The sequence below is a fragment of the Anser brachyrhynchus genome, assembly GCF_964034855.1.
Source record: "Anser brachyrhynchus genome assembly, chromosome: 7".
NCBI classification, from domain to species: Eukaryota; Metazoa; Chordata; class Aves; order Anseriformes; family Anatidae; genus Anser; species Anser brachyrhynchus.
In genome coordinates, this window is record NC_137701.1 from 40,230,706 (window position 1) to 40,242,809 (window position 12,104).

General features: G+C 41.1%; 1 protein-coding gene across 9 annotated transcripts in view; it reads right to left on the reverse strand.

Annotated features, from left to right (window-relative positions):
* Positions 1 to 86: 86 nt before the first annotated feature.
* The window catches only part of CACNB4 (calcium voltage-gated channel auxiliary subunit beta 4), a 79,515-nt gene continuing 67,497 nt past the window's right edge, over positions 87 to 12,104 (reverse strand). For 5 of the 9 annotated variants that reach the window (XM_080599431.1, XM_080599430.1, XM_080599429.1 and 2 more), the window contains 2 exons: positions 7,429 to 7,614; positions 87 to 3,410 (listed from right to left, as the gene is read on the reverse strand). In XM_080599431.1, the coding sequence (XP_080455557.1) occupies positions 3,150 to 3,410; positions 7,429 to 7,614 (447 nt within the window). In that variant the 3' untranslated portion in view covers positions 87 to 3,149. Of the gene's footprint in view, positions 3,411 to 6,006; positions 6,060 to 6,733; positions 6,800 to 7,428; positions 7,615 to 12,104 lie in introns of those variants that run through there. The other 4 variants (XM_080599433.1, XM_080599432.1, XR_013953491.1 and 1 more) reach the window with 3 other exon arrangements.

The window sequence follows — 12,104 nt, forward strand, 5'->3', positions numbered from 1 at the left end:
GTATAAGCCAGAGCTTAGGAACAGAACTCTGATCTTTACTGTAATAATATTTTAATAGCAAGAGAAATGGTATGAGGACTGGAAAATTAGTCGTACTCGTATTCATTGAGGAATACATGAACTTCACAATTTTATATAGCGCCATTGCATAATAAATCACAATACAGCTGGCTAGCATTGCTGAAGTTCTAATACAAATACTATGAGTTAACATGTCCTGATCAACATTGCAGCTGTTACTGATTACTGTGTTTCCTAAAAATAATTTATTTTTAAAAATGAAAGAGTTCCAGTAGCTCGTATCTAGAATAAATTAATAATCTATTAGCATGTTCAGTATATTTGTACTTAAAGATATATCTATCTTCAAAGAATAAAAAAAACACCAAGCAATGAGATCTGCTGGATCTTTTATAATTGAATTCTTATATTAAAATGGAATGGACAGTGGGAGAGAAGAGGGTAAACTAATTACATACAATAGTAAAGTAAACTTAAACCCATATAATAAAGGAACTTGATAGGTTCCTTCAAGACAATACATGAGTTCCCTCACAAGATTGATTTATTAGAACAAAGAAAGTAGTTTTGGCACTTCAGATGCTGCAGGTGATGGAATTTATGCATATGTGTTGTGTAGATCTTTCCCTTTACTAGCGTGACATGGAAGACTTAAAAACAAGGCTCCAAAAGGCTCTAGAAATAAATGCCATTTTTGTCTAGGAAATGATAAAGCAGTAACCTTGTTTACTAGAAAATATATGTAGGTACTCCGCAGCTACCTGCCATTAAAATGCAAATATCTTCAAGCAATTAAATGATCTGATCCCTAATGCTACTACAGAATAAAGATAAACAGCTGTCTAATCTAGCTTTATACATCTCAGTGCATCCTTTGCAATTAATACTTCAATGCACACAAACAAGAAACTTATTAAAGCTTATAGAAAAAATGTTTTGCCTAATGCCTTCTTTCTCATGCAGGTATGTGTGCTGTACATGTAATAAAGATTTGTAAAAATTACTGGAGAATGCTCCACTGTGCTATAGCAGAAAATATTAGAGAAGGCAGCTGAAGCTACCATTCCCAGACCAGATCTCGTGGTACTTTCTCAACCTAAATGCGCTTTTGGAATCTGCAGGCATTCAGCTGGAGAAAATCAAAGGGGATCAGGTCTGTCGTGTCCATTCTTAACTCTATTACTCCAGTGGATGCAGGTATTCTAATTTTCTTCTTGGTAACTGGCCCATTTGAATCATCTAGTAACGTTTAAGGATGCCTTTTAGGCAGAAGAATTGTTTAAAAAACTAATCATGCATCCATGATTTTTTAATGCTGCTAGAGATGTACATCACTTTTGGCTATACCAGATATGAGATGAATTACTTTTCTTGTTGTTAACAACAAGAAGATAACCAGACTCAATGGTGGTGGAAAATATCAGTGATCTTTGTTAACTGGTCCAGAAAGTAGAATAAACTGTAGTATCCAGGAAGTTGTTAGTGCTACATGCTTTTAAAGCCCGCTTTTGGGAAGAAAATAAGCGGATACAAAAGTCAATGATCCTCATTTTTTGCAAAAATAGTTTTGACATGAACCTGCATAAAAAATGCATGTTCAGCATAGTTCTGTCAATTTTAGAAAATGCATGCAGTGTGGAGCTTTAGGAGTCTCTGCTTAAAGACGTGTGTTGTACAAAATTGTCAGTTACGGTAACTTTTTCCATCATATTGGATCTAAGGCTTCACTGATAATGTAAGACGTAAGGTCTAATCACATAAGTTTATCTATTTAAAAAGAAATGAAGACTCAGTAGGTGAGAAGAAGTGATCATTAAGAAGTAAGGCAGCAGTATCTCGAAAGATTTATCATGGTTCTTTGAATTAAAAACATCAGCTCTACAACTTTATGTGAGCAGATTTTTTTTCTGATACTCCATTTTTATTGCAAGCTAATTCTGACCAATATCCTATTTTAACTTTTGATAATTTATGAGTGTTTAACCCCGCCCCCTTCCCTCAGATTTCACTACTGAAATTTAAACTGATGTTCTTCCGGAGAATTCTTGTGCGATGCTGGAATTTTCAGACATTCAAAGATGGATTTTGAAAAAAGTAATAAACAGGTACTCAAATGTACTGGAATGTGGGTAGTCTACACACTGGGTAAGAAAAGTGTATTGTTTTCCATTTAAAAAGGCAGAATACTAAAAATGGGAGAAAAAATATTACTTATCTATCCACTGACGTTCCATTTTGGGACTACTAGCTGTATTCAGGTAAGCTAGAGAAGAAAAAAAAACCTATTCTCAACCTCTAACCATACAAACCATTCCTAAGTTTGTTCTTTTTCCTATTTCCCTTTATCCTGTCATAGTTCATCTTTGCTGACCGCAACACAAACGCCGGTGCTGGCTAAACTAAAGAAATCATTTTGCTGCAACACTCATGCCAGGTCAAAAAATAATTTCAAACTGGAAAGTATTTTGTAACTGCTGCAATAATTTGTGATATTTGGCACTCTCAATAGTTTACGTTTGGTTTGTCTGAAAAAGCCATTCTGGAAATAAGTAGTTAGAATAAAATACTTTTATTCTAGAATAAAATGCTTTTATTCTAACTCTATATGTAAATTGAGCTTCCAGCAAACAAATACTGTAGCTGACTTTCCAGCTCCTAGTGGTTTGTAATTTTCAGATTTTTCATGTTTATTTTTTTCAATTGATTGCAACATGCTCAAGTCGACTTTCCAGTCAATTCACCCGAATTCCAACAGGAATTGGCTTATAAATTGGTTCCAACTGGAACTGGTCATTTGGAATTTCCAGCACAGGAAATTATTTTATAAGTGCCTTGATAAGTATCCTAAATTACAAACTGATGTGCCTAATATCTAATGACAAGAAAAGGTATGGCTATAAATGTAAATGCTGTACTAAAAAAACAAAACCCAAATACAACCTATATGATCGGGCATAAACGTAAGGGCATGGTAACTTTTTTTGTCCCCTACTTAACATCAAATGTCAGCAGATTGTAACCTCAGTATGACCGCATTACATCTGCCAAATTAAGATGAATTGTTTTTCCTAGCTACGTTATGGCAAGTTATCAACTGATGAATACTACTTTTCCCCGGGTTCTTGAACTCAAAGCCTATGTCGTGAATCATGGCTATATCCTCCAGGGGATCCTCGGTTCCTATGGGGTTTGTAAGTGTCCTGGTATGAGTCAGAGTACTCTTCTTCCACTAGAGGATAGTGATCTCGGCTGTGTTGGGAACTGGAAGACAAGCGGTTCCTGCTCTTCCGAGCCCTTTCATTGTGATAATTTTCATCTGAGGTCATTAGACTTCGTCGCTCAATGGGAGAGTTCTCTGCAGAATGGCTGCTGTGCCTCATACGCTGGCTCTACAAGTGTCAAAGAATCCAAGGATTAGTACAAATAAAGAGTATTTTGTATTTTTAAGCTAGTTTTGAAACTTATTCTGAGGTCTTTCAGAATCCATCCACTTTTGAGTAATTCATTTTATATTAAAACCTGTATGCTTACAGGAATGGGTCACAACAACAGTCTGGTTCCTAGAGCTGAAAGCAGACTGATTATTATATGTATATATATGCATATATATATATATATAATGTAGCTATATATATATAGTATTATAATGCTTTTTTTTCTTATGGTATTCACCTTGTTAAATATTACAGGCCGTTTAGCATGAAAAGTGAGCTGATGTATTCAGCATTTATCACTTTTCTCTGATCACGAACATAGTAACATTCATGCTTCTATTCTGCTTAGAAATAGTTCATCACTGACTTATGTATTTCTAGAAAACGTCTGGAGAGGGTTTTTTTTTTCCTGTTGCTTTTAAAGGTGCAGCTCTCTGAGCCCTATTTAAAAACCTTCCTATGACCAAACAAAGGATGGGCAGCTATCTAGGTAGCTGAGGGATGGTTAAAATATTAACAAGTTCTTCCAACTAAAACATAATAAATATTTTAAATAAGGCGACTGAAAATCTTTTACTGAGATAATTAAAAGATTTAGCCTCTGCTATCCTCACATTCCCATAATGATAATGCATTACATTTGCCACACAGACAAAATTAGTTGATGAGTTTGCATTTTTTTTGCCAGTAAACTGGCACAACGAAAAGTAGCCTATGCGGAAAAAACCATTTTGTTTACTGTCACCACATTAAACCTCTCAGCAGTATAGCCGTCCATACTCTCAGAACAAACTCGGTCACTCCTTCTCCTCCTCTAGACTATAGTCCCAAAGTCACTCTGCTGATCCCGTACTTTAGCAGGATGTGCCGCAACGGCTGCCCCCTCGGTGCCTCCTGCTCACAGGCACAGACAGCATCGTCTGCTCCTCTTGCTTCTGAAATTTCGGACGATGCTCTCTGCTACAAAACCTTCCTCCTATTGCTACATCCTCTCTATGGCAACTGTTTAACTGCATAATTTATAACAAAGGCTTGTCTGCATGGGGAAGTAACCGTGCGGACGGGTGTACATTTACAGCAGAGCAGATAGGATGTCCCATCCCTTTATGTGGATCGATGTTACCAAGGTTACTCTGAGACACCAACCCCTCGGTGAGCGGACACAGAGGAGGTGCCGTTCTGCAAATTCACACGCTCCATTACTGGGCAGCAACTTCTACCATGCTACCCCCAAGTTCTCCTTCTAGCACCATGTTTTAGTAGTGATTGTATGCCAAAGTCCACATATTTTCTTAAATGGCAACTTGAACTTCCTACGCTCATGCCCTCTATCTTCCCTGTAGTAATTTCCTCTCTGGATGCAGCCTGCTCTTTTGTTGGACCCTTTCTGTCTCCCTGCTGTGACTGTGTAGTTATCCTGATCCCTCCCGAGACTGTGCAACTGTGGCACAAACGTGGTGTGGTTGCATGCTGGTGTCATGCCCCACGTAACTTTTGATCGTGCAGCACCATCTGCACCGTAAGCTGTATTACATTTACTTCAGTTGTGGACTTAAAATGCAAGTCCTGGGGGGCCTAAGAAACACATTTCCCCAAGACGTGAACTACAGGTTTAAGGCTATTCACTGGAATTAGCCCAAACTATGTAGATTTAGGCCTAACCAGAGATTAGCCACAAGGGCTAACCACTGGCCCCTCACAACTGGCGATGACAAAACCTACTCTTCCTACCACAACACACCTACCTTCCTACCTGCAAACACACGCAGCTGGACATCAACATCTTTCCCCGTTAGGCAAGGCCACAACCAAGGGCCAAGTGGCCACTGGCTCTGGCAGATGCACCACACACAGCACCTGTGGTGGGGCACAGCTGGAGCATGCTGTTGTGCAAACCCTCCTCCCTTTTGCTCTTTGCTGTACATATGCCAGTTAACTTCACCCTTGTGTCCTTCATGAAAGATTTAAGTTAAATCAGAAGTTTCAGTTCTCAGTAAACTGAACTCCAAATCGCAAACAAGGTAAAAGAGAAACACTCCCAAGTCCTGATTAGGTAAAATACCATCAGATTGTCCCAGTGGATCTGCACCATTCTCAGGTGTGGCTGTTATAAAAAGCTCTGGGCTTCTGATATTCAGTTCCCCAAGATATCAGGCAAGGAGTCACAAGGCCATAAGTAAAAATTCTTAATTTATCATAATCACCTAAGCTAGTTTAATTCCTAGGATTCCTGTGAGTGCTTTAATCACCGCCATCACATCGCTACATTTAAAACTGACACAAAATCTTCCAAAGGTTTGAATTAGTACAAATCTTTTAGGAGGATAAGCACTTCAGATGGTGGATGTCTCTAAGATAACCATGTACAAACACCAGAACTCCTTAAATGGGCTGGAACACTTGAGTGGCACTGGAAGCCAAAAGCTGCTGTCTTTAGATGGGCACAGCATTCACTCAGGGAGAAATTTACCCCTCTGCAGAGTACTAGCACCAGTCAAGTCCCATCTAAGCCTTCACAATTAGGGTGAAGTGGGGATTAAGTGATGCATACCTTCAGCCAGCCCACTGCACAGGGGTGATTTTCATCTTCAGTGTGAGTTTTCCCTAAGTAAATGGAGCAACATTTCACAGTCACTGCTGGTGTCCATTGATCAGAGAGAAATAAATGCCTGAAAAAAATTCTGTGGATACACCCAGTTTTCAAAATGAAACTGAAGAGGTGAAAATTCTACAGATGGGATTTTATTGTCATGAAGGGATGGAAAACTGAAATTTTAAGGCAAGTGAAAATGGAAACAACATTTTACATGTGCGCTTTATTAGTAACAGAACAGTGTTTGTGCATTCAGCCAGTCAGGAAACAGTGACTTACTGATCCTAATAAAATCAAGCACATCATTAGAAATGTGAGTATCAAATACCATGCACCTGCTGTGAAGTGCAGGTCACCCACAGAAAAAAAAAAAAAAAAAAAAAGCTTTATATTAATTGAAGACACTGAACAATGAATTGTTTCCTTCAAAATTGTTACCTGCTTCCAGATATTCTACAAGCAGAACAGAGGTTAAATTTGTCAGGTGAATTATTCATTATAGGTAGTTTGTTCAGCTCTGCTTTTGACATACATTAGGAAGTGCACATTCCTAAAAGCCACACGCACACAAAACACCCTCTGAAACTTTCAGACTTAAAGGTTCACTGCAATCCTGATCTTCTCAAGCATTCAGAACTATTACTTCAAAAACAGTTTCTGTTTTCAAACTTAGTAAAGCACGTACTTCTCATTAAGGACTATTTACATGCCACGTTTGAAGTTTCAAAGTTCAGCCGTTTTTGAGCTATGCCTGTGAAAAAAAATGGTCAGAATTTTTTTCAATGGGTAAAAGATGTATATTATTCACACTCAAAGAACTCAAAAAAGGTGAAGGCATTTTGCTGATACAAGAGACAAACATGGAAGTTTTTCACCCAACAGTGAATGTTTTGTGAAGTTATGAGGGTAACAAAACGGGACCATTACAGCAACTGGTCTACATTCTTAACTGTAATAGCTGTTAGCTCAACTGCTGTGACAAATCATAGCTGCTTATTCTCAATCTGAGAGGATCTCATTTTCACCGGCTTTTTTTCCAGGTTCAAAATGCCATTTTTTAATATGGCTAGAATATCGCTCGACAGAGTGTCATTTATCCCCTCCTCAGGAACTAGCTCCTCGCCAGAAAATTGATGGCCATTTTAGTTCCCATTAAGGCAAGAACAGTCCCAGCACTTCAGCACACAGCTGCGTCTCCACTGCTTATGGGCCTCTGTTTTGAGGGCCTCTACTCTTACTGCTGGCTGTGGCCAACCAGTGAACAATAATCAATGAAACAAATAAAAATGATGCTATATGTTACACCATTTTCCCAAAGATAATAATTAAAAAAGAATACCTGATGTGCACTGCTGTTGGGGCTGAAACGTATTTTCATACCTGTAGTCCAGAGATTGCAGCAGGATATGGTGAAAGTGCAGTGGATCCTAAATTTCGCCCAAGAAGAGGAGTCATGGGTGTGCTACTGGTGGTGTGAGTAGCACGCCAGTATGCCTCAAGGTATTCTGCCAAGTGTTCGCAAGCATCTTCGAGCTGATTTTCATCCAAAATTACATCAAACATTTCCTGATCACAACAACAAAGTTTGGTTCGTTACGATGTTATGGAAGAAATGAGAGATGTTAAACAATTCTCATCATGCTAATCCTTTGGAATTAAATAAATAGCAATGAGAGCATGGCAATTGCAAAGGAAAACAATGCGAGTGGGCTTATACGGTGATCAAAAGCCAAAGTTCTGAGAAGTGACCGAATCCTTTCAGTGTGAGTTGCCAGATGTCGAACGGGGCCTACCACGCTCAAAGGCACGGGACTGTGTGAATGAAATTCATTTTGTACAAAACCCACTACAGTGGAAGACAGGACCTAAAGCTACTTGCCAGAGTAACACGGGGATGCTTTACGTTGGTTTTGAACCCAAGACTCACGCGCACTTCTCGTATCCCAGCTGTGAATGCACTTCCAGAGTGAATCGTGCCCCTAGCAGAGGTTGTCAGACCAGTGATGCAGCACGCCGCTCTGTCAGCAGTCCTGCTGCTCAAAGCTGTGACAGCGCAGCCAGCTGTTGGTGACAGGACAGCCAGTTTGGGGGTGTACAGCCAGGAATCTGTCTCCACGCACTGTGTGCGCAACTACCTGCTTATGCCTAGCTAGACAGACAGCCCTGTACCTGCTCTCGGATCGGCCAGGCCAGGTAACATCTTTTCCGCTGCTAATCCCTTCACCTGGGGACGGCACTCAAGCATCAGTGCAAATCCTGGCATTCTGCCTTGGACCTCTTCGCTGTGAGACCCCCAGAGAGGCTATTTGGTAGTGAGCATGGAAGGAATTCAAAGCCACGCGTCTTCCGTGCTGTCCAAAGGACACTCTGCAGATTGCAAGTGCTGGCGATTAACTGCTGATAGCAAGCCATCAGAAACAGAGTTCCTCAAAACAACTGTAAATGTATTTTCAGCAGTGAATTGCTGTACCTCATCTTTAATCTCGACTCTCACCCTAGTGGAAAAAACCTATTATGAAATTCTCACAGGAAATGACAAGTGCAGGTGGTGCAGGTGCTAAGAGCGACTGATACAAACCACAGCCTGCTTTTCCTCCCTGCATATTCACAGGTCTACCCAATGGACACGGAGCTGACGTCTCTGGCATAACATATAAGCCGCATGAGGAGGTTATTAGAAATCTCACTCTTGCACCTACCTTCTGCCCAAAAGCCTGCTCCAGAACTTACTTCAATACTAAAACCATTTTATTGATTCATCCTTTCTTATCAGCGTGGTGGAGAAATGTCTCCTCCCCTGCTGGCAAGTGTGGAATACTCTTTCACTTGCAGTGCTACGAATACTAACACTACATCCTTTCATTGAATTCAGCGTTTATTGCTCCTTCTTCTGCTCCTCTGTTTATGTACACACCTGACACACTCCTTTGCTATTTTGACATTTGAAACTGCATCCTTCATTACATAGCCACCCCACTCACACCATCACTTGTTGAAGAAATTAGTAATTCAAGCATAGTGGTGCTTGGAAATGTTACAATGGGAACTGTTTAAATATACTCTGGAAAATATTGAAAATAAATGCTACACTTGGAACATAACGTGGGTTTTCTTGTAATACAGAGCCAATATTGTTATTTCCTGTGCTGCTCACTCTTTGCATAGCTGGCTGCTGACTTGAGGGCACTCTAGCTGTGCATACAGCACCCCTTTTTGCAGGTCATCAGGTAATTGTACCTCTAGGCGTATTTTCAGCTGCAGGGGGACTTAGCAGCAAGCAGCTCACTCAGTACTCTTCCATCACCCTCCAACTTCCTCCCGCTAAACGAGGGAACTGTTTCTCAAGTTTCTCTTCACCCCGGTTCGGGTGATCCCAGGGGCTCACGACGTGCTGTCCCGGCACAGCTAAGCCTGCTGCACGGTGCGGGTAAGACAAAGTGAGCAACGATGAGAACTCCACCGCTGCTACCTACGGCCTCCTTTGCGCTGGGGTAGCAGCTTCATGCACTTCCAAAACAGCACCAGCCAACACTCTAGCTAAAGTGCTTAAACCACACGGTTCTGTGGCAGTACACAGCTTCATCTGGTATTTTGACAGTGATCTCAATTAAACTGAAATTAGGGAACAAGAACTTCTAACAGCTGCAGTGGAAATGTCACCTTTTCGACAATTAACTGTGAAATAACGTCGGAACGGTAATGGCGAGCCTCTCAGGCTGTCACTTCAAGGTCACCTGGAAAAGCTGCAGAACTTGCAGGATCTTGATTCCAGGGCTCTACAGTGTTTTACAGAGAAAAACTGTAGAGAAAGCACTTTTTCTCTACAAAGAGAAAAGTTTTTTTCCTGAATTTAACAGTTCTGCTCGTAGCTAAACTGCATTTGTTCTATTTGTATGTATTTGGGAGGAGTTAAAAGAGAGTTAGAAGAATCATTTTAAAAGATCCTTGTTTGTAAGGCTCATGGAGCAAAGCAATTTCTTCCCAGTTCTCCTTGAAATGCAATTTATTGACTGCAGTGTTTTTTACTACATGCATAAAACGTTTATCATATAAGCTTTTCAATATATTAGTATTTCCTAAGTGATATGCATTAATACAGTGATATTTCCTGTATTTTTTCAGTAGCCACTGTCTCTGCTATTTCTTTTGGTTTACTCTAGTGCCATTGTAAAATATTCTAAGTGCGTTACCCCGTCAGCAACACAAACTAAAACTGCGGTGACTACAGAGGTGTCCTCCTCACCCACCGGTGAGAGAGGGAGTGGAACAGGGGCTGAGCCTCGGGCCCAGCCCGCAGGTGGTACTGCTACGGGCTAACAGTAAGATCCAAGTGTATACCACCAGAATATTTAAAGCTGCATGATCAGCACAGCTCCTGTTTCTTTGAGCCATATGATGTCCCTGCTGAACAGAGCCATGCAGCGCGAGGCATGCTTAGCCCTGGCTTGAGCAGCATCAGTGAAAGACTAGCAAGGAATTAATAATGAAAGCAGTTCCTGAACTTAAATATGCCAAAAAAGAGAGCTATTTTTGTAATGTCTAGACGTACAGCACCATCTGATTACTTAAGACTGACTTGCAGCGAATGAAAAAAAGTGTGGCTTTTATGGTTTTCAAGTATCTTCACTTTAAACAAATAATCCTCTTGCAGGAATTTGAGCCGCAAAACACATGAAGCAGGTCACAGTGCAGAAGACAGACAGTGATGTCTTTGGTCTTAGCAGTGTACCTATAGTTAATTAAATCATGAATCAACTCAGTCCTTTAATTTAAACGCAAACAAATCTAAACACTCATCAGCAAAAATGAACACTTCCTGACAGCAGTGAAATTTGGTTAGGAAAGTCCTGTTGGCTTCACCATGGACTCTGGCTAATACATTAATACAGTGCAAGCCTTCGGTGTGATTTCATAGCAATTTCATTGCCAGAAGATTTTACCAGATAATTTGAAGACTGGTTTAAAAAGCTCAATCAAGGAAAACACAAATTCTGAACGATACAAAAGATTGGGTCCTACTTGTTCACAAGTGCCAGCCCTCAGGGCTCTTGCTAGGGGCTGTCTGTAAGGCTACAAGGTCTAACAGGCCAGGCAGAGACAGCAGGTCTGGCTCTGAAATGTGACCTGGAATAGCGAGGGCACTTCATCTGGATTTATATCTGTATCACGTGGGTATTGTCTTGGCAATCTTGTATTTTGCTCGTGACAGACTAGGTTCTACCCTCACAAACAAACCCAAACATCCCAGTAACCGGGGCTGGAGGTGTGAAGCCATCCCCCCTCGAGTGCTCTAAGCCAGGAATAACTTTCTCGAAACAAACCCGTGCAAGGCTGACCTGATGATGTCCGCAGCAGGCTGTTGTGCAATCTGAGTGGAAAGCAGCCTCGGCGGCAGCACAGCCACAGGTCTGAAATCGGGACGCTCTGAAATTCGGGAACACTTCTTATCCGGGTGGGGTCCCTTTGTTGTCTTGGGCAAAAAACTAGAACCGCAGGACTGGGTACTGAGGCAGACTTTACTGCATCCTGGGCTGAACAATGTTAAGTGCTGTGGTGCAAGGAACAAGCTACAACACGCACCCCGTGCTGCACGCTGCTCGTTTCAAGCAACGCAGCTCTTGCATCACTTCGACTGCTGTGAGCAAATCCCAGGGGAGTAAGAGGAAATGACTGCACAAAAGAGCAACTGAGGCTGTGAAACACAGGTAGGCTCCTCTGTGCAGGTGGAAAAATAAATAAACCCTTCAAAATGCAAAGAATGAAAAATGTGTGGCAGCTTGTTGTGCATGCAAGCTCCCAGTGACGGCGCAGTGCAAACAGCACCAGCCGGATTCAGACAGGTGCAGGTGCAGTTCCCTTGGCTCACAGCCCTTAGGAGCTGGAAAGGCAGACACACACACACTTGTACAGGGATTGTTTTGTACGACAAAAAAGTGTACGTAGCATTGGTTTAGCTAATTGGACCTGAGTGCCTCACAGGAATTCTCTGTCACCATTTTAAGACATAACAATTCAGCAGAAAATTACACATGAAGAGCACAACACAGCTAACTGCT